Source organism: Eptesicus fuscus, chromosome 4 (genome assembly GCF_027574615.1).
Source record: "Eptesicus fuscus isolate TK198812 chromosome 4, DD_ASM_mEF_20220401, whole genome shotgun sequence".
Lineage (NCBI taxonomy): Eukaryota > Metazoa > Chordata > Mammalia > Chiroptera > Vespertilionidae > Eptesicus > Eptesicus fuscus.
The window spans coordinates 23,199,017-23,222,117 of NC_072476.1; the positions used below are offsets into that span (position 1 = coordinate 23,199,017).

The window sequence follows — 23,101 nt, forward strand, 5'->3', positions numbered from 1 at the left end:
CGGGATGTTCTGACTGCTTCTGGGGCTCCCGCAAGAAGCTGGACTTTGGTCTTGAACAAACAGGTGTATGACAGGTGCCGAGTCCTGAGCGGTTCCCCTCAGGACTTGTCCTTAAGAAGCCCCGGCCCCTCTCCTCTGGCCTTCGGAGCTGGACTGCGTGCCAGTGTGCGTGTGCTTGTGCCCGAGGGGCCCCATCGTGGTGTGGGGTGTGGGTTGTGGCTCGTGTGTCCAATTCAGACAAGATGCTTCTTGGAGCTCGTGTACAAGAGTGGGAGGAGCAGCAGGAGCCATGGGGCTCAGTCCTGGTGCATGTTGGGGTCATATGGGGAGCTTTAAAAATATACAGTGTGCCAAAATGGAGAACATGTCGGGGGTCGCGGGGGCAGGAGGACGGGGTGTGGTCACAGAACGGCAGCTCCAGGGGTCGTCGTGGTGATGGAGGTGGTGGTGGATGCCACCTATACGTGTGATACAGTTGTGTAGAAGTCACACACACACACACACACACACACACACACACACGTACTAGTACAGTGGGAAATCAGCAGGATCTGTGCATGGTCAATATCCTGGTTGTGATACCACACTAGCGTTTTTTAAGGTGTTACTTTTAGGGGAAATGGAAAAGGGTGCACAGGCATTCTCTGGATTATTTCTTAAGACTGCTGGTCAGTCTACACTCATCTCAAAACAAAAGCGTTAGTTTGGAGAAGTACACACACCATTGCCCTGCCACAGGGTTAATGATTTCATTGGTCTGTGGTGGAGCCTGGGTGTGGGCACGTCTTGCGGTCCCCAGGTGGGTCCAATGGGCAGCCAGGGCTGAGAGCCACTGTCCACTTTGGCTCCAGGATGGACAAGGCTGGACGGGCTCTGGTCAGGCCGACCTTGGGGGTTGCTGCATCCTCCTGGGTCTGTGATGATCGTCCACTTTCCCGGAGAGCAGAAGGGTCTAGACTCCGCTGATGACCCCCAGGTCACTGGCATCTCCAGGGCATGGCACGTCTTTCCAGGTTGGCGTGGCGGGAGGGTTGAGGAGTCTGGCTCAGACCATGCCTGACTCCTGTGCCAGCCTATAGAACAGGCCCTTCCGGGCCAGCAGCTGGGTGGGGCTGCCGCTCTCTGCGACCTGCCCCTTGTCCATGACCAGCACCCTGCGGGGGAGAGGGAGACAGACAGCTCCTTGGACACCAGCCTGGCCCCTGGGCCACTCGGAGAGCCCAGCATGCCTGCTCTGAGGTTTGCTTCCCAGAAGTTTTGCCCGTGTGGTTTCCTGGATGTAAGCATCTACTGGGCATCTGTCCTTGGGCTCATGTCTTCCCCTTTGGGCGCCAGACTTGCCACCTGTACAATGGGCACCTGATAATCCATTCCATCCCCTTTCCAGCTCTAAATGCGATACCGTCCTTCACCACCGCAGGGTCCCTGGGGCCAGCGGCTTGGGGGGCCTTACCTGGCGCAGTCCATCACGGAGCGCAGGCGGTGGGCAATGAGCAGCACCGTGCACTGGGCAAACCAGCTCTCGAGGGCGGCCTGCATCTGGAGCTCCGTCCCTGGGTCCACGGCGGCCGTGGCCTCGTCCAGGATGAGGATCTGGGTTTTCCGGAGAAGGGCACGTGCCAGACACAGCAGCTGCTTCTGGCCCAGGCTGGGAGGGAGTGGGACAGTCAGGCCCGATGTTTGTGTGTCTGCACATCAGGGTTTGCAGGGCATGCCCCCAAATGCGTCTCCACAACAGCCACAGAAGTGGTGGGTCCCCAGTCCACAGAGCTGGAAGAAATCCCCTTCCTGACAGTTTTTGACCAGGGCGACTTTAGGCAAGTCATTCAAACCTGCCATGCCTCAGTTTCCCTGGGAGGAGGGGGGAATAGGGAATTGTTTAAAGGGTTCTGAGTTTCAGTTTTGCAAGATGAAAAAGTTCTGGAGTTGGGTAGCACAGTGATGTAAATGTGCTCAATGCTACTGAAGTATACACTTAAAAATGGGTAAGATGAAAAAAAAATGGGTAAGATGGTCCATTTTATGGTGTATATTTTACTACATTTTAAAAAAAGTTTTCAAAGGCATACTTGATACCCTCAGTGGGCATGGGTCCAGCACCCAATATCATACACATTATTTCTATAGCAAAATAAGTGCTGAGTGGGATAAAGGCTATACGTAGTCTTGTGTCAGTAGAGGTTGGGTTTTGCCACTAACTAAATTGGGAAACCGAATTTAGGAAAAAGAAATGTGATATTCAGAGATTGTGTTGGAGTTTGGAACTGCTGACAAGGGATGGGGCTCCTACCGTGATTACTAATAGAACTAGAGGCCTGTTGCACGAAGATTCATGCAATAGGCGTTCCTTCCCTTGGCTGCTGGCACCGGTTTTCCTCCATCACCTGGGACCCGGGCCGCAACAGAGCCAAGCCTGCAGCCTTCAGGCTTGGCTCCTGCCGTGGGCAGAGCATTCAGTCTTCAGTCTTCGCTCTGCCTGTGTATGCAAATTAACCTTCCATCTTTGGTGGGTTAATTTGCATACACACTCCTGATTGGCTGGTGAGCGTAGCGGAGGTACAGTCAATTTACATGTTTGTCTATTATTAGGTAAGATGGGGTTGATGATCTACGGGGAAGGCACACTTCCAGGGCGCACTGCCCTTGGGGAGAGCCTTGGCCACACTTGCCTCTCCCTCCAGCTCCCCTGAGCTCCAGGCTGTGGTGGGGTAACCCTACCTGAGGTCATCGCCTTGGTCGGCACACTCGTACTGCAGCTGGCCAGGCAGGCTGGCCACCAGGGCTCTGAGCTGCACCGTCTCCAGGGCCTTCCAGATGGCTTCGTCTGTGTGCTCCTGTAGCATGTCAAGGTTCCTCCTCAGAGAGCCGGGGAACAGGATGGGGTCCTAGCCAGGACGGGCAATGGGTCAGGGCTGGCCCAGCCATGATCCCACCTCTGCCCACCCAGTCCCGAGGCCTCACCTGGAGGATGATGGTGATCCTAGACCTCAGCGTGTGCAGCCCCACATGGCTGATGGGGACCCCGTCGATCCAGACCCCGCCCTCAGCTGCCTCCAGGAGCCGTAGCAGGCCCCCGGCCAGGGTGGACTTCCCAGCCCCCGTCCTGCCAACGATGCCCACCTGCCAGGGGATGAGAGGGCAAGGCCATTGTGACTAGGCCGGGCTAGAAAAAGGCAGGTACAGCCTAGGTTTCTGGGCATCTCTTTGGGAGATGTTTCCCCTGCACCCAAGATCCATCCGCCCAGCTACCCATCATCCTTCCATCCTTCCATCTACCCAACTTTCCCTATATCCACCCAACCTCCTGTCTGTGTATTCTTCTCTATCTTTCCCTCATCCCAACATGTCTCTCCTATCTTCCCAACTATTCCCACAGCTTTCCTTCAATATCCGTACCCTCCTCTGTTCCTCCATTTCCCCCATCCTTCCATCCACAGCCCTCCATCATCCCTCATTCTTCCTTCCATCCCCATGTCATTTTATTCATGTCCCATCCTTCCACCTGTCCCCATCCTTCCATCTGTCCCTCATCCTTCTATCCATCTCTCATCCTTTCTCCCACTACCTCCTGTCCAGCCATCTAACCATCATCCTTCCTTCCATTCATCCCCATCCCATCCGTCCATCCCCCTTCCTTCCATCCATCCCCATCCCAGCCAGCCATTCTCCATCCTTCCATACATCTGTCAATCCTTTGATCTGTCCCCCATCTATCCTCTCATTCTTACCTTTCTTGCTGACTGTTGCATGCTCAGTGTCTGACACATAGTGGGGGGTCAGACACTGTTTATTTGTTTAATAAATGAATTGTGTCACCCCACTGTGTGACAGCCACCCTCGTAGACAGCAGCATAAAAATAGAGTCCTTGCGCCAAAGGACTGTGTGGCCTTGAAAGTAGGGCGACGGAGTAAACTTAATTTTAATAAAGTGTGATGATCACTCTCTACCATCAAGCTCCGGACCTGTAGCAATGGAGGTAAGCCAGGAGGTGCTGTTCCTACTCCCATGGATAGGGGTTGATGGGGTAATCAGAGAAGGCTTCCTGGAGGAGGGGTACTTGAGTGGGGTGTTGAAAGGTAAGCAGGAGTTCAGAGAGGGGGGCGATTCCAGGTAGACCACAGTGCTAGACTGAAAGCGCCCTGAGCTCCCAGAGGCAGCTGCTCCACAAATGTGGACTAAGCCCTGGCAGGGCCCTGAATGCACTAGAGAGCTGGGCGGGACCTTCACTGCCAAGCTCAGGAGTTTGGGCTTTGCCCTGAAGGAAGCCTGGGGCAGGTGGAAGGTCTTGAGCAGGGGAAAGACATGCTCAAATAAAGGTCATAGGCGAACAGACTGGAGGCTGAGGGCTCAGATGGGGGCCTGGAGCCATGGGGGGGGGGGGCCAAGGAGGGCTTCAGGGAGGAAGTGTCGCCAGGTGGGAAGGGAGAAGAGGAATTCAGTGAAGGGGCCTGACTAATGGGATAAATGGGACAATACTAGTACCTTCCTCAGAGGGTTGTTGTCAGAGTAAAAATGCAAATGCGAATGAATGAAAGCACCCGTAGACATTCCTGAGGCATGTGCTCTGTTCCAGGCACTGTTGCAGGCAGTTCATATGTATTAACTCGGTTAAACTTCAGGACATGAAGTTTATGTGACGTTGCCATTGCCATTACCATTTACAGATGGAAAAACTTGATTCATGAAGTAACGTGCCTGAGGCGAGCCCATGAAACTGGATGAAGTATGTGGAGCATTTAGCACTTTGCCTGATATTTCAACTAATGCTCAAGAAAGAAGAAAAAGGAAGTTGGGGAGATGCCTCCTCTGGGACATCAAGGTGAGTGGGTGGGTTTCCCCCTGGCGGAGTCAGGTTTGGTAAGATAAGTTCAGTTTAGGGGTGGTGGGCCTGAAGATGAGGTGCCCTGAAGTGGGGATGTGGAGGAGGCAGGTGCTCAGGGCCTGAGCCCTGGGGTGATGCCCAGCCTGGCCATGGCCCTGAGTCCTCTCCAGCTGCCCTGTGGCCTGGCTCCCATGAGGAAGAAGGTCTGGAAGAGCTGCTCACCTTCTCTCCTGCGTGGATCTTGAACGACACACCCCGCACGGCCAGCGGGAGCTCGGGCCGGTGTCTCAGCCCCAAGTCCCGGAACTCGATCTGGCCCCCGCAAGGCCAGGGGGGCTGAACTGCACAGGTGGGCAGCGTCCAGGGTGCCTGGGGCAGAAGGGGACACTGAGTCAGAGGAGCCCTTCTCCCAGGCTTCTCACAAAAGGTCTACCTCTTTGAGCCTCAGTTTCCGCTTCTGTAAAATGGGCATGTTTCCTGCTATTTTATAGGGATATGGAACATAGCAAAGCTAAAAACAAACATCTGGAATCGTAAAAATAATGATGGTGTTGGCTATTCTTTATCTTTTTAAATTATTATTAGCCACTGTTAATTGTTAAATAATATTCTCTCTTCCTCTAGTAGGGTAGGTCCTCTTTTTTGCCTTTGCGAAGAGGGCAGGCCTGTGCAGCAGGGAGTCCAATGCTGCCATTGGTATTCCTGTGACCTTGAACAGGTCACTCCACCCCCTTGAGTCTCAGTTTCCCCATCTGTGAAATGGGACTAATGAGAGCAGTGGGCGTGTACTGATTGTTTATGTTGTGCCAGACCCTGCACTAAGTAAGCCCTTCATTGTGGGATCTCACTTGACCCTCCCAGTGTACCCAGCATTGCTAGTGGCTCTGTTGCTCTTCTGTCCCTGTAATGTCGCTATCATGTGCTGTTACCTGGTGGTGGCAAGGACCTGCTTGCCCAATCGAGGAAGCAAAGGACCCAGGATCTGACTTGGCTCCAGACCCCATGCTCTTAACCATTACTGTGGCCCTGGCTGGGACTCCGACCTACAGTGGTGGGGGCTCCAAGCCCACGGCAGACGTCCACCTGGGCCCTCTGCCCTCTGCTCTAAGTCCCAGATGGGGCAGACCCTCCACCCCCTCGGCCCCCCATCACCTCCTTGGGTGTCCGAGTGTAGTCCTGCATCCGCTCCACCGACACGATGCTGCTCTCCAGGTCTGTCCAGCTGCGAACAGCCCACTGCAGCGTCTGGGTCACCTGGTGTGAGAAGACACCGCAGATTGGCTTGAGTAAAACCACCCCGCAGGTTTGCATCAGCTCCCCTGAGGCAGGGCCTGGGAGGCAGGCCTCGGGGCAGACAAGGGGACTGGACTTGACCCAGCCTCCAGGACTCGCCTCTCCTTTCAGTAGGACCAGAGCATGCAGAGCAGAAAGGAGCCCTCAGACATCAGCTCGTCCACCTTGTCTTGATACAGGTGGTGGGGAGACAGGACCAGAGAGGGTGCATGGCCTTCCCAAGGACACCCAGCAGGACCCAGGCCTGCTGACTTCTGTTCTGAGAGGTTTTCCTCCCCCGATTGCTCATCACACTTGGAACCATGCCTCATTCATAATGAATGTTACCTACGTGTATATTTTTCCCTTCACAGATGTCATGACCTGATATCAAATATTGTTATTAATAGATACCAAAAAGTTAATAATGCACTGGGAATGCACTCTGTATACTTTATCTCAACTAGTGGAGGGATTACTGCCCCATTTTTCTGATGAACTCACTGAGGCTTGGAGACGGAAGACTCTTGCTCAAGGTCCAGCAAGGTCACCTCAGCTAAGCTCTTGTAAGAGCCTTATTGTCCTCACTGGTTGAAAGTTTGGACTTGGGTCCTTGAAAGTCCCCCTCAGATGGATCTGTCTGTCTCTGTTCTGTCTGCTCTTCGGAAATCAGGTTGGGGTGTCAGGAGTACCTGGAGGGCGGCGGAGACGGAGAAGCCCACGAGGCCAGCGCTGAGATGGGCCTTGCTCAGCACAGCGCACGTGGCAGCGGCAAACACCAGCCCGTTCCCCAGGAGCTCCAGGTTGGCAGCGAGCCACCTGAAAGGGGTGCAGGTAAAAGCAGGGTCAGCGGGGGCTCTCTCTGTGGGACCTGCTCCTCTGGGCACAAGGACTGATCATGGTGCCAGCTCGAGTGCCCATGGGGGTCCTGACCATGGCCTCCTCCACACCCAGGCCCCACCCAAGCTCAGTGGGTGGGGGAATTGATGCTGTCTCACCTGTGCCCAGCGCAGGGCTTGGCGCACAAAGCTCTAGTTAAGCTTTGCTATGCTGCCAATATTCTGTGCTTGGGACTCAACCACAAAGGGGGTTGTTGTTATCCCCATTTGACAGCTGAGGACGCTGAGGCTCAGAAGGGTAAGGTACTTGCTTAAGTCCAGGCACATAACAAACATCAGGATTTGAGGCCACATCTGTCTGAATGATGCCAGAAAGCACATTCCCTTTCCAACAGGTCATTTTTCTCAATGAACCAACTAACAAATGAATGAACAAAGACCCACCTAGGGTGTCCCACTCCCTAGACCTTGGGGAAACCCTTCGCTTCTTTGAACCTCGGTTTACCTATCTGTGGAGTGAAGTAACATCAGATTCATTACAGTTGAGGTTTCAGTAAGAGGTGCTATATATATAGCGTGGAAATCACTGAGACTTGCACATGGTAGGTGCTTTCTAAATATTCAGAAGGTTCCTCCTCCCTAGGCTAGGACTCCAGGAAGGCGCAAGGCAGGTTACCCAAAAGGCATATGGCATTTAGACACTGCTCACAGCTACAGGGCCTGATCGCCCCAGCTGACTGGGGAGCTGGCAAAAGGGAGAAAAGAATTCATATTTATTGAGCACCTACTCAATAAATTGTGTGCTTGACCCTCTATATATTCTGGTACCAGACTCCTTGGGTTCAAATCCTGGTTCTACCCTATATTCACTGTGTGGCCCTGGGCAAGTTCCTAAATCTCTCTCTGCCTAAGATTCACCATGTATAAAACAGTCTCTGCCTCACAGGGTTATCGATGGGATTAAATTAATTGATCCATGTAGAGTGCTCAGTATTGAGCATGTAACAAGCATGTTACAAGTATTAGCTAGGAGTGTATTTAATCCTCATCCCCACTCTATGAGTGCAATCCCACTTGGACAAATGAGGCTCAGAGAGGTTATATAACTTGCCCAAGAACACCCAGCTCGTAAGCTGCAGAGCTGGGATTTGAACCTGTGTCCGTCTCTTGCTCAAAGCTTGTGTTCTTATTCTTGCTTAGTACCGAGAAGAGGCTGAGGATGCGTATGTTGCTGCCTTGTCACCAAGGCAACAGAGGCGTCTTCCCTTTTGCTGACATCTGTGCCTCCTTGCCCACCTGCTATAGGGAAGACCTCAGGTTAGGTTCCATCCACTCACAGTGTAAGCCAAGTACACCCCGGCACCTAGCCTCAGCTTTCTCCCCAGCGCGCTGTGTGATCTTGGGCAGGCCACTTTACCTCTCTGGCCACACAATATGATACTCTCTGGGGACACAGATGGATTGCAAGGTCTTCTCTGCTCCCTTCCTACCTGTCAGCCACCAGCCGTGGGAAACTGACTCGCTGGCTTTCATCCATGTAGGCATTGTTCTGAGCCACGAAGGGGCCCTGGGCCCGGAAGGCCCTCACCACTGCGCCGCCCTGGAACGTCTCCGCCACGTGGGAACACACAAAGGAGTGTCTGGCTGACTCCATGCGTCTGAGCTGGCATGAAGTGGCCACGTACAGGCTCTGAAGGGGGGTTGGTGGGAAGGGGAGAAGTCACAGACACAGAGAGGTGGTTTGAGAAGCTCAGGGAATCGCAAGCACTATTACTAGTTTGCTGTGTGACCTTGGGCCGGTTGCTTTCCCTCTCTGGACTCCAGTTTCCTTGCAAAATCAGAGTTCCATAGTTCTTTTTAAAATCACCGGGGATGATTCAAAAACCTCCAGTCCCCCAACCCAGACCTATTCAATCAGATCTCTGGTGGTGTCCCCCAGGCCTTGGTATGTTTAAAACTCCTTCCTGGTAATTTTACTGTACAACCAGGACTGAGAGACCACTAATCTAGTGTAAATGTTTCATTCCCAGCTCCAGGGCCAACTGCTTTACTTAGGGCCAGTTACCATGGGAACAAAACCATAAAGGGCAAGGAAGGCAGTCGGCCGAGTGGAATTCATTTCTTTAACTCTAGGGTTACATGCCAGGTGCTGGGACCATAATGATGCACAGATAATAGGTGTTGTTCATTGGTTTGCGGTTGCAAGTGTGTGCAGCTGGCACAGGGGAAGGTGCATTTGCTGAACACCCGGGCTGCATGCCGGGCTCTTAGTTTTTTTTTTTTTTAAATATATTTTATTGATTTTTTACAGAGAGGAAGGGAGAGGGATAGAGAGTTAGAAACATCTATGAGAGAGAAACATTGATCAGCTGCCTCCTGCACGCCCCCCACTGGGGATGTGCCCGCAACCCATGTACGTGCCCTTGACCGGAATCGAACCCGGGACCTTTCAGTCCGCAGGTCGACGCTCTATCCACTGAGCCAAACTGGTTTCGGCATGCCGGGCTCTTTACAAACAGTATTCAGTAATTGTGAGGTGGGCATTAGTGGCAGCCACAGTTTACAGGTGGGCACACCTGAGGCTCAGAGGGATGAAGCAGCTGGTCCAAACCTCTATATCCAGCAAGTGGCCGGGCCTAAATTCAAACTCATCTCTGCCTGACTCCCAAGTTCTCGATGGAAAAGTAGTCCCTCCCCAGAAAGAGAGAGTGTCAGAGCTTGAGGGCTGGAGACCCTCACCCCCACCCATGGTGGCCAGCTCATGACTTGGCCACAGAGAATGACTGCATCCTGGTGACAGCTGGCCACCGCAGCTACTGCACGTGAGCCATTACATTCTGTTCTTCTGTTTAAGCTAATGTAAGTGGGTCTCTGGCAACTGAAAGAGTCTAGTCCTGTGGTCGGCAAACTGCAGCTCGCGAGCCACATGCGGCTCTTTGGCCCCTTGAGTGTGGCTCTTCCACAAAATACCACGGCCTGGGCGAGTCTATTTTGAAGAAGTGGCGTTAGAAGAAGTTTAAGTTTAAAAAATTTGGCTCTCAAAAGAAATGTCAATCGTTGTGCTGTTGATATCTGGCTCTGTTGACTAATGAGTTTGCCGACCACTGGTCTAGTCTAATGCAGTCTTTGAGACCTTGCAATGCCTTTTTGGTTTCCAGATATTTGGAGAGGAGGAAGCTCATTTCAGCAGCAGCAGGACAAAATGTTAGCTGTGAAGAACTTCGATGTGAACATCTGGGAGACACAGGTAAGAACAGGTGTTACAAACAGGCTGGTGTCTCCGCCTCTGGGAAGTCCTGTTACACGGACTCCTGCCCAGGGACAGGGGACTGGCAGAGGTGACCTCAGCGGACCACAGGAGCCCTCCCAGCCTCTCCCTACCTGAAACCAAGTGTAGAGGAGCAGCAATGGCAGGATGGCCACGGCAGCCAGCGGGGTGGCCACTGTCACCACCAGGCTGACCTCCAGGAGTCCAAAGGTGTAAATCAGCAAGGACCGGAGTTTGTCGGGAATGTCCACATCTACAGTGTCTGTCTCCTTGGAGAAGCGGTTCAGGAGGTTCCCCATGGGCGTCCGCTCGAAGAAACCAATGGGAGACCGTGCCACGTCCCACAGGAGCCTCCGGAAGAGCAGTCTGGATGCCCGGATTCCCCCCAGGAGCACTGTGATCGTGGAGGCAAGCAGCCCTATAGCTGCGGAAAGAGAGGGTGTCAGAGCATGAGGGCTGGGGGCCCTCACCCCACCCGTGGTGGCCATCCCATGACTTGGCCACCCTGATGATCCCTTGACGGAATCACCCTCCACCAGGCACCTCAGAGTGTGATCTTATTTGGAAATAGGATCTTTGCAGATGTTATTAGTGAAAGATCTTGAGATAAAATCATTCTGGATTTAGGGTGGGTTCTAAATCCAATGACTAGTGTCCTTTTAAGAAGAGGAGCACCGCCCACCCGGCTCAGTGGTTGAGAGTCAACCTATGAACCAGGAGGTCACAGTTCGATTCCTAGTCAGGGCACATGCCTGGGTTGTGGGCTTGATCCCCAGTTTAGGGTGTGCAGGAGGCAGCCAATCAATGATTCTCTCTCATTATTGATGTTTCTAGCTCCCTCTCCCTTCCTCTCTGAAATCAATAAAAATAAAAAAATAAGAAATACATATATATAAAAAAAAGAAGGGGAGAAGCCACACAGAGACACAGATGGTGATGTGAAGACAGAGGCAGAGACTGGAGTGACATGCTACAAGCTAAGGAACGCCAGGACGGCCAGTGACCAGCAGAAACTAAAAGAGGCACGGGATGGATCCTCCTTCAGAGCCTCCAAGTGGAACCAATCCTGCCGACTCCTTGATTTTGGACTTCTGGCTTCAGGACTGTGAGATAATTTCTGTTCTTCTAAGCTACCAAGTTTGTGGTCATTTGCTTTATGGTAGCCCTAGGAAACTGACTATATATACTCCCTTCTTCTCATGCCAAGATCTGTGCTTGGCATGGGGCTAACTTTACTCCCTGTTTCTGGGGTGGGGCAAATTTCATTCCTGGCCAACCCAACCCACTGCAGTAGGTTCAGGGATGAACACGTGACCCAACACAGGCCAATGAGAGTGAGACCTGGGACTTTGCTAGGGCTTTTGGGGAAGAGGTGCTTGCTTTTTTGAGGTGGCCAAGATGGAGCTGTGGCATACCAACTCATCACGAGGGGGAGAAGCCTGCCTGGACAGGAAGCTATCCCAGAGGAAGAAAACGAAGCCATTCCTACAGCCTCGTTGGACCCCTGGATTCAGCCATACCTGAAGCTACTTATCTATGGGTTCCAGTCCTATAAGGCAATACATTTTCTTGGTGCTTAAACTAGATATATATTCATATAGTTAGTATACAGGGTGTTCCCAAAAATGTATACACGCTTTGAATAATTAATAATTCTGATGGGTGAAATCTGAAAAGAAACATCAATGGAGCGAGCAGTTGTTAAGTGTGTATATTTTTGGGGGGGGCACCCTCTATTATAGCTATATAGTTAGCATTGTTATTATTTTCAAATGGACCAGACCTCAGACTAAGGAAAGTTATCAGGGAAAAAGAGGGGCATTACCTAATGATAGTGGGTCAGTTCTCCAAGATGACAACAGTTCTTAACGTATTTGTCCCTAACAACAGGGACAAAATACACGAAGCTCGTCTGGAGGGGTGGGGAGGGGGGTGCTGACAGTCCCCAGCAGTCAGACCTGGGGCTTGCCCTCGGTGCGGGGTGGAGGGAGAGGCAGAGCCAGCTGAATTGCCGTGTCTGCCCCCATCTAAGTGCTCAGCTGTCCCAACATCTGGAGGACGACAGTCTGCATTTGCCAGTGAGTCTGGTAGAGACTGAGGGTTCCAGAAAGGGAGGGATGTGCTGTGCCCCCCGCCTCCCATCTTAAGGACGCGGGGCTGGGCTTGGACCTAGGATATTTGCACAGATCTTCAGGGAGAACAGTGATCCAGGGATGGGAGGGCCAGGGAGCCCTGAGCACCTCGGATGGGGATGAGGGTGGAGGGTGAGGAAGGCCAGGGAGGGGTACCTTGGAGGCATCCCAGGAGCCCGAAGACCCAGCCTCGCATGGCCGCCTGTGGCTGCCGCCCATCCACGGTGGGGTCGTCCACCCACAGGCTGAGCCAGTAGCCGCGGCAGAAGGAGGCCACTTGCTGGCAGAAGAAGAGGAACAGTGCGTAGAGGCAGAGTGGGGTGTCCACGGCCCGTATGTAGTTCAGGTACAGGGCGGCCTTCACCTGTAGCACACGTAGGAAAAATGGGGGCAGAGAGGGGGCCCAGGGGAGAGGAGAGAGGAAAAGCAGGTGAGGCCCCCAAACCACGCCCCTGGGCAGGCGGAACCATCGTGCAGACCTCACAGGTCCTCTCTCAGTACCTCCCACCTGGAGCACCACCTCCCTGCAGGCCCCACCCAGCCTCAGGGCCCCTTCCTCCACAGATCGCCAGAGGGCCGGCGGGAGCCCTCAAAGGGACAGGCTGTGGCACTGCCTGGCTCTGGAGTGACTCATTGAACACCTACTATGGGACAGGCATGTGTGTCTATCCTCATCTGACAGACAAGGAAAGTGAGGCACAGACAGGTTAAGCCACTTGATTCAAGTCCACCTCCTACCAACCGGAAGTTCTCCACAGCTGCAGCCGGAGGGAACTTTTGAAAATATATCAACCTGACCCGACCTTGCTGTTGCTGACCCGCGCATGGTTTTCTCTTGTTCTCAGAAGAAAGTCCAGACTTCCTGTACCCCTCTCTGACTTTACTCCCCCCCCCCGCCCCCCGCCACTCACTATCTGCTGATCTCTTGGGATCCCTTTCTTTGCTCCCTCCCACCTCAGAGCCTTTGTACCTGCTGTTCCCTCTGCCCAGAATGCTGTTCCCCCTGCTCCTTCCAGGGCTTGTTCCTTTGCACCCCTCAGGGTTCAGCTCAAATGTTACTCTGGGAGCATCCTATCCAAGCGGGCTCCTGTTGGTTGGTTGCCATCTTACTGCCCGTCTGTATTGTCTTGTAGCATTTATCATTATCTGATATTACCTTGCTTGTTAGCTTAATTGGTTGTGACTGTCTCCCCCTACTAGCAAGCAATCTCTGCCCTGGCAGAGACTTTACCTGGCACGTAATGGGGGCTCTGGAATGTTTGCTGGGTGGATGAGTGTGTGGATGGTTGGGTGGGATGATGGGTGGTTGGGCGAATGGTAAATGGATGGATGAATAAATAAGTGGGTCTGTTAGGGGGGTGGGAATGGATGAGTGGATGGATGGATGGATGGAAGGGTGGATGGATGAGAGGATAGATAAATGGATGGGTGGATAGGTGGGTAGATGGAAGAGAGGTAAATGGATGGGTAGATGGATGGATGGGTGAATAGGACAGATAGGGTAGGTGGGTGGGTGAATGGGTGGAAAGGTGGACAGGTGGGTGAATGAATGAGTAGGTATGTGAGTGGATGGGTGGAGAAACCAGCAGAGAAGAAATAGTACAAGCTCCAGATTAGGAATGACATAGATTTGAGTCCAAGTTGGTCACTTGCTAGCTATGAGAACAGAGAGAAGCCTCCCAACTCTTTAAAACCTCAGTTCCTTCACCTCTAAAATGGAGTTATCACCATCTAATTTTATTTTATTATTATTATTTTTAAATATTTTTATTGATTTCAGAGAGAGGAAGGGAGAGGGAGAGAGAGATTGAAACATCAATGATGAGAGAGAATCATTGATTGGCTGCCTCCTCCATGCCCCCTACTGGGGATCGAGCCCTGCAACCCAGGCATGTGCCCTCGATTAGAATTGAACCCAGGACCCTTCAGTCCACAGGCTAACGCTCTATCCATTGAGCCAAACCGGATAGGGCATCACCATCTAATTTTAGAGTGCTTGTGAACATTAAGAAATAGAAAATGTCTAGACTCTTACTTGGCACATAGTAGATGTTCAATAAAGGTGACTGCCCGCCCCCTGCCCAGTGCTCTATCTGGTGGCAGGTCTTGAGCCTGGAGGGCAGCAGTAGCAGTGGGTGTGGAGGGCAGGGAGCAGCTGATGGTTACCTTGCCATACTGCACGCTGTCCCCTCCTGTTGGCCGTCCTGCCCTCTCAGGGTCATCTAGGGGAACCTTTGTCTGGGCCTCCAAAGTGGTGCTGTCCATCTCAGGGATTGACTTCAGGGACCTGTTATTTAGAGGAAATGAGGACAAATTAGTCTCTCTTCCTGGGGGCGGGGTGTGTGCCCAACCGTCATGGCCACTGATAGCCACTGAGCTCTGGGGTACACTCTTCATTCATTCATTCACTCATTCATACATTCATTCAATCAACACACTGAGTACCAAGTAGATGCCATGCTGTGCCCTCCCTTTGTAGTGCCCAACTAAATGCCATCTATTACCCCAGAGTCACCCATACCATTTCACTGAATGAACTTATTTGCCCAACCTCAGAACTTGGTTTTCAGAGGGGTATTTTTGGCCTACGCTTTGCTGCATTTTGCTCCTTCTGTTTACCCTCAGATTTGTCATTCTAGGTTGGCAGGATGTCAATTCTGCACAATTCACTTGTTGAAGACTTCTTTATGTTCCTTTCATCTATGAATGAGTGGGCTGACTTAACCTCTCTGTGCCTCAGTTTCCTCAGCTGTAAAATGGGGATAATCTATCTATCTGTCTTTCACCTACTAACTAATCTGTCATCTATCTATCCATCTATCAATTATCTGTCTATCTTTTTTATCAAACATCAACCAATCTATCACTGATCCATCTATCATTTATCAATCTATCATTTGTCTATCTATATCTATCATCTGTCTATATATTCATCTATTTACACCTATCTCTATATCTATTCATCCATATATACTGTCAAATCAATCTATCTCCTATCAATCTATCTACCATCTATCCATCCTTTATCTATCTATCTATCTATCTACCTACCTATCATCTACTTACCTACCATCATATATACATTTGTACTTGAGGGCAAATCGGTCATTCTGTGAACTCAGCATTGGGGAACTTAATCATTTTGGCCATTTGATTGTCACACACCTTTTGGTGAGTTATCCCACAACTGAGCACCACGGTGGGTGTTCAGCAGGTGGTCACTCCAGAATAGTTTTGGCTGCCCCCCACCTGCCTGAGCCGCAGGTGGTCTTCAGCCTCAGCCGGTGCCCTCCCCGTGCTCAGGACCACAATGAACCCACCTCTCTGGTCCACCCATGGGCCTCCCGCCTCCAGCAGAGCCTCCGGGGTCCTCAATGCCGGTCGCGAGTTCTGTTTCTGCAAGGTCAAGGGAGTCTTGTCACACAGTGGGGGTCCAGACCCTGGAGTCCGGATGCTGACACCCACTGGCTGTATGGCCTTAACTTGTCTGAGCGCCTCTGTCCGCTGCTCGGGCAGTCCTCCCAGGTTCTCAGGAACGTTATCCATTCAATCGCTCGCTCCTTTATTTACTCAGTAAATACAATCGAGCCCCTGCTATGGACTTGGGGCTGGAAAACATCAGTCAACATGGCCATGGCCATACTGCGCCAGGGTCCCCCGACACCATCGCACCAGCAGTTCACTGTGGCTGGAATCTTTTCCAACTTTTACCCAAGCTTAGGTGTCACCTTCCCCAGGAAGGACCCTGGTCCCCCCACCATCCCCCTGGCCTGGGCAGGTTCCATCCTCAGCTCCAGGACAGTGACCCTGTGAATCACACCAGCGCTCAGCAGATATTTTCAGAAGAGACAGAGCCTGGGGCTGGGGCACCTGGGTGTGAGTTCTTGCTTTGTCATGGAGGGGCAGTATACAGCCCAGGGACGAAAAACCACATGCTCTCGGTCAAGTTGCTTGGGTTCAAATCCCAGGACCGACCCTTCTAAGCCATGTAACCTCGGGCCAGTTCCTTATTCTGGGCCTTAGTCTCCTCATCTGTAAAATGGAGGTGATGAAGGTGCTGACCTAACAGAGGCACAGAGATGAGTAAATGAGTCAGTGGAGGTGAGGGGCCGGGGGCTGTTCCCCATCGCTCACTCTGGGTGAACTTGGGTTGGTGACTTCGCTTCCAGAACACCATCATTTTCCCAGCAGGCATTGTGTTCTCTGGATCATGAGAAGCCCTAGGTCACCTGGCTTGGGTCACCTGGCCTCTAGGCACCAAGTGAACTTGCTCAGTTTCTGTAGCAGTTATGGGCATAAACTCAAATTCTAATCTTGTGACCTTGGGCAAATTATTTAACTCTCTCTGTCTCAATTTGCTCACCTCTGAAATGGTAGCAAGAATTGCATGTGCCTCAAAGGGGTATTGTGAAGATAAAATTAAATACTGTATGTTTATTTATTTTTAAATGTATTTTATTGATTTTTGAGAGGGAGGGAGGGGGAGAGAGAGAGAGAGAGAGAGAGAGAGAGAGAGAGAGAGAGAGAGAGAGAGAGAGAGAAGAGAGAGAGATGAGAGAGAATCATTGATCAGCTGCCTCCTGCATGCCCCACACTGGGGATCGAGCCCACAACCCGGGTATGTGCCCTGACCAGGAATTGAACCGTGACCTCCTGGTTCATAAGTCATTGCTCAACCACTGAGCCACACTGTCTGGGCTAAATACTGTATGTTTAAAGATGCACTTAGCACAGCCCCTGCCTCAGACCAGGGCTTGCAGGGAGTGTGGGGCCAGAGCAATCCACTCATGCCAGTGGGATCCTTGATAGGAGCCAGGCACAGAGAACCAGCAAAGCCCAGTCAGTACCTCCTTCTCCTCTACCTCCTGGCTGTCTGGCTCGATCCAGAAGGCTCACCAGGGCCCCCTTCCTGTTCAGAAGCTCCTGGTAGGAACCCATCTCTGCAATGGCCCCATCTTCCAGCACCACGATCCAATCAGCCTGGGGCAGTACTTGGAGTGCGTGGGTCACGAGAATCCGTGTCTGGGCAGGAAAGGGGTGGGAGTCACACTCAGGTGCTTGACCAGTCTTCCAAAGCCTGAGGCTCAGAACGGGGCGAGTTCCCACTTCATGAGCTCCTGCCCTTTATCTTGAAAACAGCAGTGCCACAATACAGATATAGAGGGGCTCCTTCAACCTACGTCTCAAAACAAGGAGTTCACCTGAACCCAGTGACCTGAGGGAGGCAGGGCTGTAGCTGTTTAAACCACACACCCATAAGCCAAAAGTCACTGCCGTTGTAAGCCACTGAGGCTTGGGGGTTGTTTGTTACGTAGCATTGTCAAGAAAAAGCTGACCATTACAAAGAGGAAACTTGGACTCAAGGAGGGTGGTGGTGAGCTAGACTTGGGTTATGCTTTCTCTGCCTTTGCCCTTTGCCCTCCGATACACTTTCCCAAACTTACCGTTCCCCGGAGCAGCCCGTTGGGCCCGATGACCTGATTGAAGATGTGCTGGCCAACATGAGCATCCAGGGATGCCAGGGGGTCATCCAGCAGGTATACAGCAGCCTTCCTATACACGGCCCGGGCCAGGCTCACCCGCTGCTTCTGGCCCCCAGAGAGATTCATGCCCTGTGGCCACAAGAGAGGGACAAGGCTGGGTGAGGCTGTTACCACGGGGCCACGTCTGCTTATCAGAATGAGGTACAGCTCACTGTGCCTGTCCTCCAGGGCCACCTCCCAGCTGTCACACCTGCATTCCAACCAATACTCCTCCACCTCCAGGCTTTACCCGGCCTCCCTTCTCCCCTTCCCAGTCAAGCTTCCTGGAGGAGTTGTCTGCACCCTCCATGGCTTTCTCTCCTCCCACTCGCTTCTCCCTCCACTTGAATCTGGCTTCTGTTCCCATTTTCTCCACCAATACTGCCTTCCTCAAGGACACCAGTCATCATTTGCCTGTTGCCTAATCCAGTGGCAGCTTTTCAGTCCTTATTTTCATTCATTCATTCATTCACTCATTCACTCATTCCACTCATATGTACTGCAAGGCTACGTTATGCCAGCAGTGTTCTAGGCTTTGGGACACAGCAATGAACAAAGCCCAGCTCCCGCTCCCACGGATCTTTCATTCTAATGAGGGTGCGGGTGGGAGACAGATATTCAATAAGCAGATGAGTAAAATATATCACCTATCGGGTGGTGTAATGTGCTATGAAGAATAATAAAGCAGGGGAAGGGTCTAGGGTGCACAGCCTGAGCAGGGTTGCTGTGCGGGGTTAGGTGGTCAGAGAAGGTCCCTCCATGAAGGGAACATGTAAGTCGAGGCCTGGTCAAAGTGAGGGACGGCGTATGTGGACTCCTGAGAAAGAGCTATACAAGCAGGGAGAACAGCAGGTGCAAAGGCCCTAATATGAGAGTGTGCTTCGGGTGTTCGAAGAACATCGCGGAGAGCCATGTGGCTGGAGTGGAGCATGATGGGAGATGGGGCTAGAGAGATAACTGGGGCCAGATTGAGGGGGAGCCTTGTCAGGGATGGTCAGGGCTTCGACTTTGAGCGGAGGCACCCTGGAGGATTCCAAGCAGAGAAGGGGCATGATCTGACCTAGGTTTAGCTGCTGGGATTTGAGGACAGAAACATGGAGGGCAGCCAGGGGGTGCTGCAGCAACGTGAGGGAGAGCTGATGGTAGATGGGACCAGAACATTCTGGGTCTGCCTCGATGGTGGACCCAACAAGACTAGCCGATGGATTAGAGGAGGGTATAAGAAAAAGAGAGGTATCAAGGGTAACACAAAGGTTTTGGATCTGAGCTCTGGAAGGACAGGGCTTCCGTCCCCTGGGACGGGCGTCCCATCAGAAAGGATGGGACACAGCTGGACAGACACAGAGGCCAGCAAGCACCCCTTGCCTCTGAAACACCTTTCACTTGGCCTCTCAGCACCTCATCCTCCTCTCTGGATGCTCCTCTCACACAGGGGACCCTCTCCTGCCCCCTCTCCCCTTCTCTCCAGGAAATCCCACCCATTTCCTTAACTTGAACCCCTACTTGTCCACTCTCAATTCCCTAGCCCAGGGGTCAGCAGCCTTTTGCTGTAAAGGGCCTGATAGTAACCATTTTAAGCTTTGCTGGGGGGGGGGGGCAGTATCTGTCACCATTGCTCATCTCTGCCCTTGCTGTGCAAAAGCAGCCATGGCCCACTGGTACATAAGTGGGCATGGCTGTGTCCCAATAAAACTTTATTTACAACAACAGAGGGTGGGCCGGATTTGACCTGTGGTCATAGTGTGCCAACCCCGCCCAATCCATAGCTCTAGATGCATCTATCCTGTTTATTGGCTGTCTCTGCCCAGGCCTTTTACTGAGGTCCAGGGACAGGAAGCAATTTGAGCAATGTCACCCAAAAATGCAGGGCTGGAGAGGTGCCCAGATCTCCCCACTCCCAGTTGGAGAGCCGGTCGCCTCCAATCCCTGCCATGCCTTCCTGCCTCCCCCTGACCTCTGTTTTCTATCATTCACTCATTAATAGCAATTTATTGAGCACCTATTATGTGCGTGGCCCTAAGCTGAGCTTTTTCCCTCCCCCACTTCCCTGCCCTCCTTGTCTCCCCTTTGTCCCTCTCACCACACTGCCCACAGCTCAGAGGAAGAAGCAGATGACCCCGGACATAGTGCCTCCCTGTCCCCAGAAGGCCGAGCCCTCACCTGCTCCCCAATTTGGGTGTGGACTCCTGCAGGAAAGCTGCCCACGTCTGGCCACAGGGCGCAGGCCTCCAGGACCCTTTCCAGCCACGATGGGTCCAGCTCCTGCCTGAAGCACACGTTCTCCACCACGGACGCGTTCTGGACCCAGGCCTCCTGGGGCATGTAGGCCACAGGACCCTAAAACACAACTCACTTTGGCAATGAGGCCACTGGGGATGGAGGCAGGAGCGATTGTGGAGGAATTGCCGGCGCCAGGCTATTGCTGGTGGTGGAAGGTGGAGAGAGAACATGGAGAGGAGGGGGAGGGGCATGGAGGTGTGGGGAGGGCTCTAGGATGGGGGACATTCTAGCAGAAAGGCAGGGGGTGTGGCCTCACCTTGATGTTCACGGTCCCCTCCACCTTTGACAGCTCCCCAAGGAGTGCGGAGAGCAGAGAGGACTTCCCTGCCCCCACGGGACCAACCACAGCCAGCAGACAGCCCTGTGGCACGCTGAGGTTTATCCTGCAGGGGAGACACATCCTGGGTAGGGCCCAGCCTGAGCCTGTGCAGAATTGGTGAACCCCAGACACGGCTAGGCTTTCCCACGGGTGCTTCATCCAGGAGGTTGCTAAGAGGACGTTCAGGGGCAGTCCTTCCTTCTAATCCTTGCCTGGCTATGCAAGCCGCCATCATATCCCATGCATGCATGTGCATGGGAACGCATACATGCACACCCACACACATGCACGCACACATAACACCACAATGTATGCGCACATACACAAGTGCATGCATATCTAAATAAACGTGTGTTCACACGTGCATGCATGTGTGTGCATATAACACCACAATGTGCACTAATGCACGTGCATGCATGCCACATGCATGTGTGCACACATGATGCATGCAGGCGTCTGCACGTGTAAACAAACGTGCTCTCACACGTGCACACATATGCATGCACATGCGTACACACACAGAACTTTTTGTGGCAGGAGGATTTAACCAGCATCATGTCTTGATTCAGTCATTGCAATAGGCTCCTTACTGCTCCTCCTGCTTCTGCCCTCGGCCCCTGCCCCTGTTCATTCTCCACCCAAGGGCCAAGGACACTGGAGTTACAACCCGAGTTAGACCACGACAACCCCCTGCTGAAGCCCTCCAACAGTTCCCATGTCACGCAGGGTCTGACGGCCCTGAAAGATGCACAGCCTCCTGCTGCTCTGCGTCAGCCACACTGACCTCCTGTTCCTCAAACACAACCGGGGGAAACTGTGCCCCCGAGGTGTCATTAGGAAATGCCTGAAGATATTTTGGGTTTTCACAACTGAGGGGAGGGAGGGTTGCTGCTAGTATTTAGAGGGTGAATAACGGGGGTCCTGTTAAACATCCTACAATACACAGGACAGCCCCCCTCACAGAGTTATCCAACCCCACATGCCAATATGATGAGGTGAAGGCACCTGGGCCTAGGCATACTCCTGCCCCAGGACCTTTGTACATGCCGTCTCCACTGCCTAGGCAGCTCTTCTCTCAGGCGTGTGCAAGGCTCATTCCTGCCCTTCATTATGACCCCAGTTTAAATGCCAGGCCTTCTCTCACTACACATGACCCTGTCAACACCACAATCTGTCACCTCCCGCTGATTTCTCATTTGCGTGCCCCCCGCATCAGAATGTCAGCCCCAAGAGTGCAGGGTCCTTGTCTGGTTTGTTCACTCTACCCCTAGTGCCTAAAACAGGGTCTGACACACAGCAAGTGCTCAATAATTACTATGAAGTGAGCAAATGACAATCGACAGATGCTGGCCAGGCATTTTAGTTCCCTCCATAGGGACTTCGGGGGTTGACTGGGGTCTTCTGCTACAAAGACCTAGCCAAAGAGCTGAAGGCTGGAGGCGACAATGATGCAGGGACTGACACAGGAGGGAGCGAAGCAGGCACGGCTGACCGGGCCAGGGCTCTTCTTGGCCAGGACTCTGGCATCATCTTGTCCAGACTGGGGAGCAGAGTGCCTCCTCCCTGACAGGAGGGCATAGATGCCCTGTCTCTGCATCTGCAGGAGCTCTTGTTTTCCCGAGACTCTCTGACACGGCTGGTCCTGGGAGTTGCCCTGTTAGGACACCAGCCCAGGCTCACCCACCCTGCAGCCCCAGGCTGCAAACCCGCACCATCTATCACGTAGGAAGTGCGTTTTCTCCCTGTCAGCGGGAAGGTAGCTACCAGGGAAGCCCCTCTGTACCTGTGTAGGCAGGGCGGGCTCTCCCGGGACCAAGCAAAGGTACCTTCTCGCACACTGATGCAATCCTCCTTGGCAGCTGCAGGCATGAAAGACCCGTTACACCAGACGCTCCCGGCTGGCCTCCTTGTCCCAGAGAGCCCCCCAGGCACTGCCCCCAGAGGCAGCAGGAAACCTCTCCCACTGAACAAATTGCCCTGCTACTCACTGGCTTGAGTGTGACCCTGGCATCCTGCTGAGACCCTCATCCTCATCCCTCCCACGCCCCTCCTGCTGAGCTCAGCACTCACAGCCTCTGGAGGGACTCCAAACCACAGCCTCAGGGTCCACTTCTTCCAGGCAGAGGAAGGCGGCCAGGCGGTCAAAGGACACCCGGGACTGGGGAAAACAAAGCCCAGGTCACCCGTGCCGGAAGGGCAGAAGAAGAACTAAGGCTGCCACTGGCCGGTGTGGTTCAGTGGCTAGAGCATCAGCCCACGCATCAAAGGGTGGCAGGTTCCTGGTCAAGGGCACATACCTGGGTTGCAGGTTCCTTCCCCTGCCCTGGTTGGTAGGGGCACGTGTGGGAGGCAACCAATTGATGTGTCTCTCTCACATGATGTTTCTCTCTCTCTCTCTCTCTCTCTGTGTGTGTGTGTGTGTGTGTGTGTGTGTGTGTGTCTTTCCCTCCCTCCCATCCATTCTCTCTAAAAATCAATGGAAAAAATATCCTCAGGTAAGAATTAACAAAAAATAGAAAACACAAAAATAAAAGAACTCAGGCTTTGGGTGTTGGGTGTCTCAAGAGGGTGGGGAAAGCTTCCTGTCTACAAGCTTTGCTCACTTGCATGGCATTACTACAAAGATTAGTACAGGGTTTTTTTTTT

At 52.7% G+C, this 23,101-nt stretch overlaps 1 protein-coding gene across 1 annotated transcript in view; it reads right to left on the reverse strand.

Moving 5' to 3' along the window:
- Positions 1-752: 752 nt before the first annotated feature.
- ABCC6 (ATP binding cassette subfamily C member 6) overlaps positions 753-23,101 on the reverse strand; it is a 48,973-nt gene continuing 26,624 nt past the window's right edge. Inside the window, exons 14-31 of the mRNA XM_008141546.3 lie at positions 22,526-22,613; positions 22,239-22,314; positions 20,393-20,519; positions 20,017-20,193; positions 17,779-17,946; positions 17,182-17,356; positions 15,655-15,730; positions 14,501-14,621; positions 12,491-12,698; positions 10,316-10,626; positions 8,425-8,624; positions 6,788-6,914; positions 5,976-6,077; positions 5,046-5,192; positions 2,962-3,120; positions 2,719-2,885; positions 1,454-1,648; positions 753-1,154 (exon numbers count right to left, since the gene is read on the reverse strand). Coding sequence (XP_008139768.2) covers positions 1,046-1,154; positions 1,454-1,648; positions 2,719-2,885; positions 2,962-3,120; positions 5,046-5,192; positions 5,976-6,077; positions 6,788-6,914; positions 8,425-8,624; positions 10,316-10,626; positions 12,491-12,698; positions 14,501-14,621; positions 15,655-15,730; positions 17,182-17,356; positions 17,779-17,946; positions 20,017-20,193; positions 20,393-20,519; positions 22,239-22,314; positions 22,526-22,613 — 2,733 coding nt within the window. The 3' untranslated portion in view covers positions 753-1,045. The remainder of the gene's footprint in view (positions 1,155-1,453; positions 1,649-2,718; positions 2,886-2,961; positions 3,121-5,045; positions 5,193-5,975; positions 6,078-6,787; positions 6,915-8,424; positions 8,625-10,315; positions 10,627-12,490; positions 12,699-14,500; positions 14,622-15,654; positions 15,731-17,181; positions 17,357-17,778; positions 17,947-20,016; positions 20,194-20,392; positions 20,520-22,238; positions 22,315-22,525; positions 22,614-23,101) is intronic.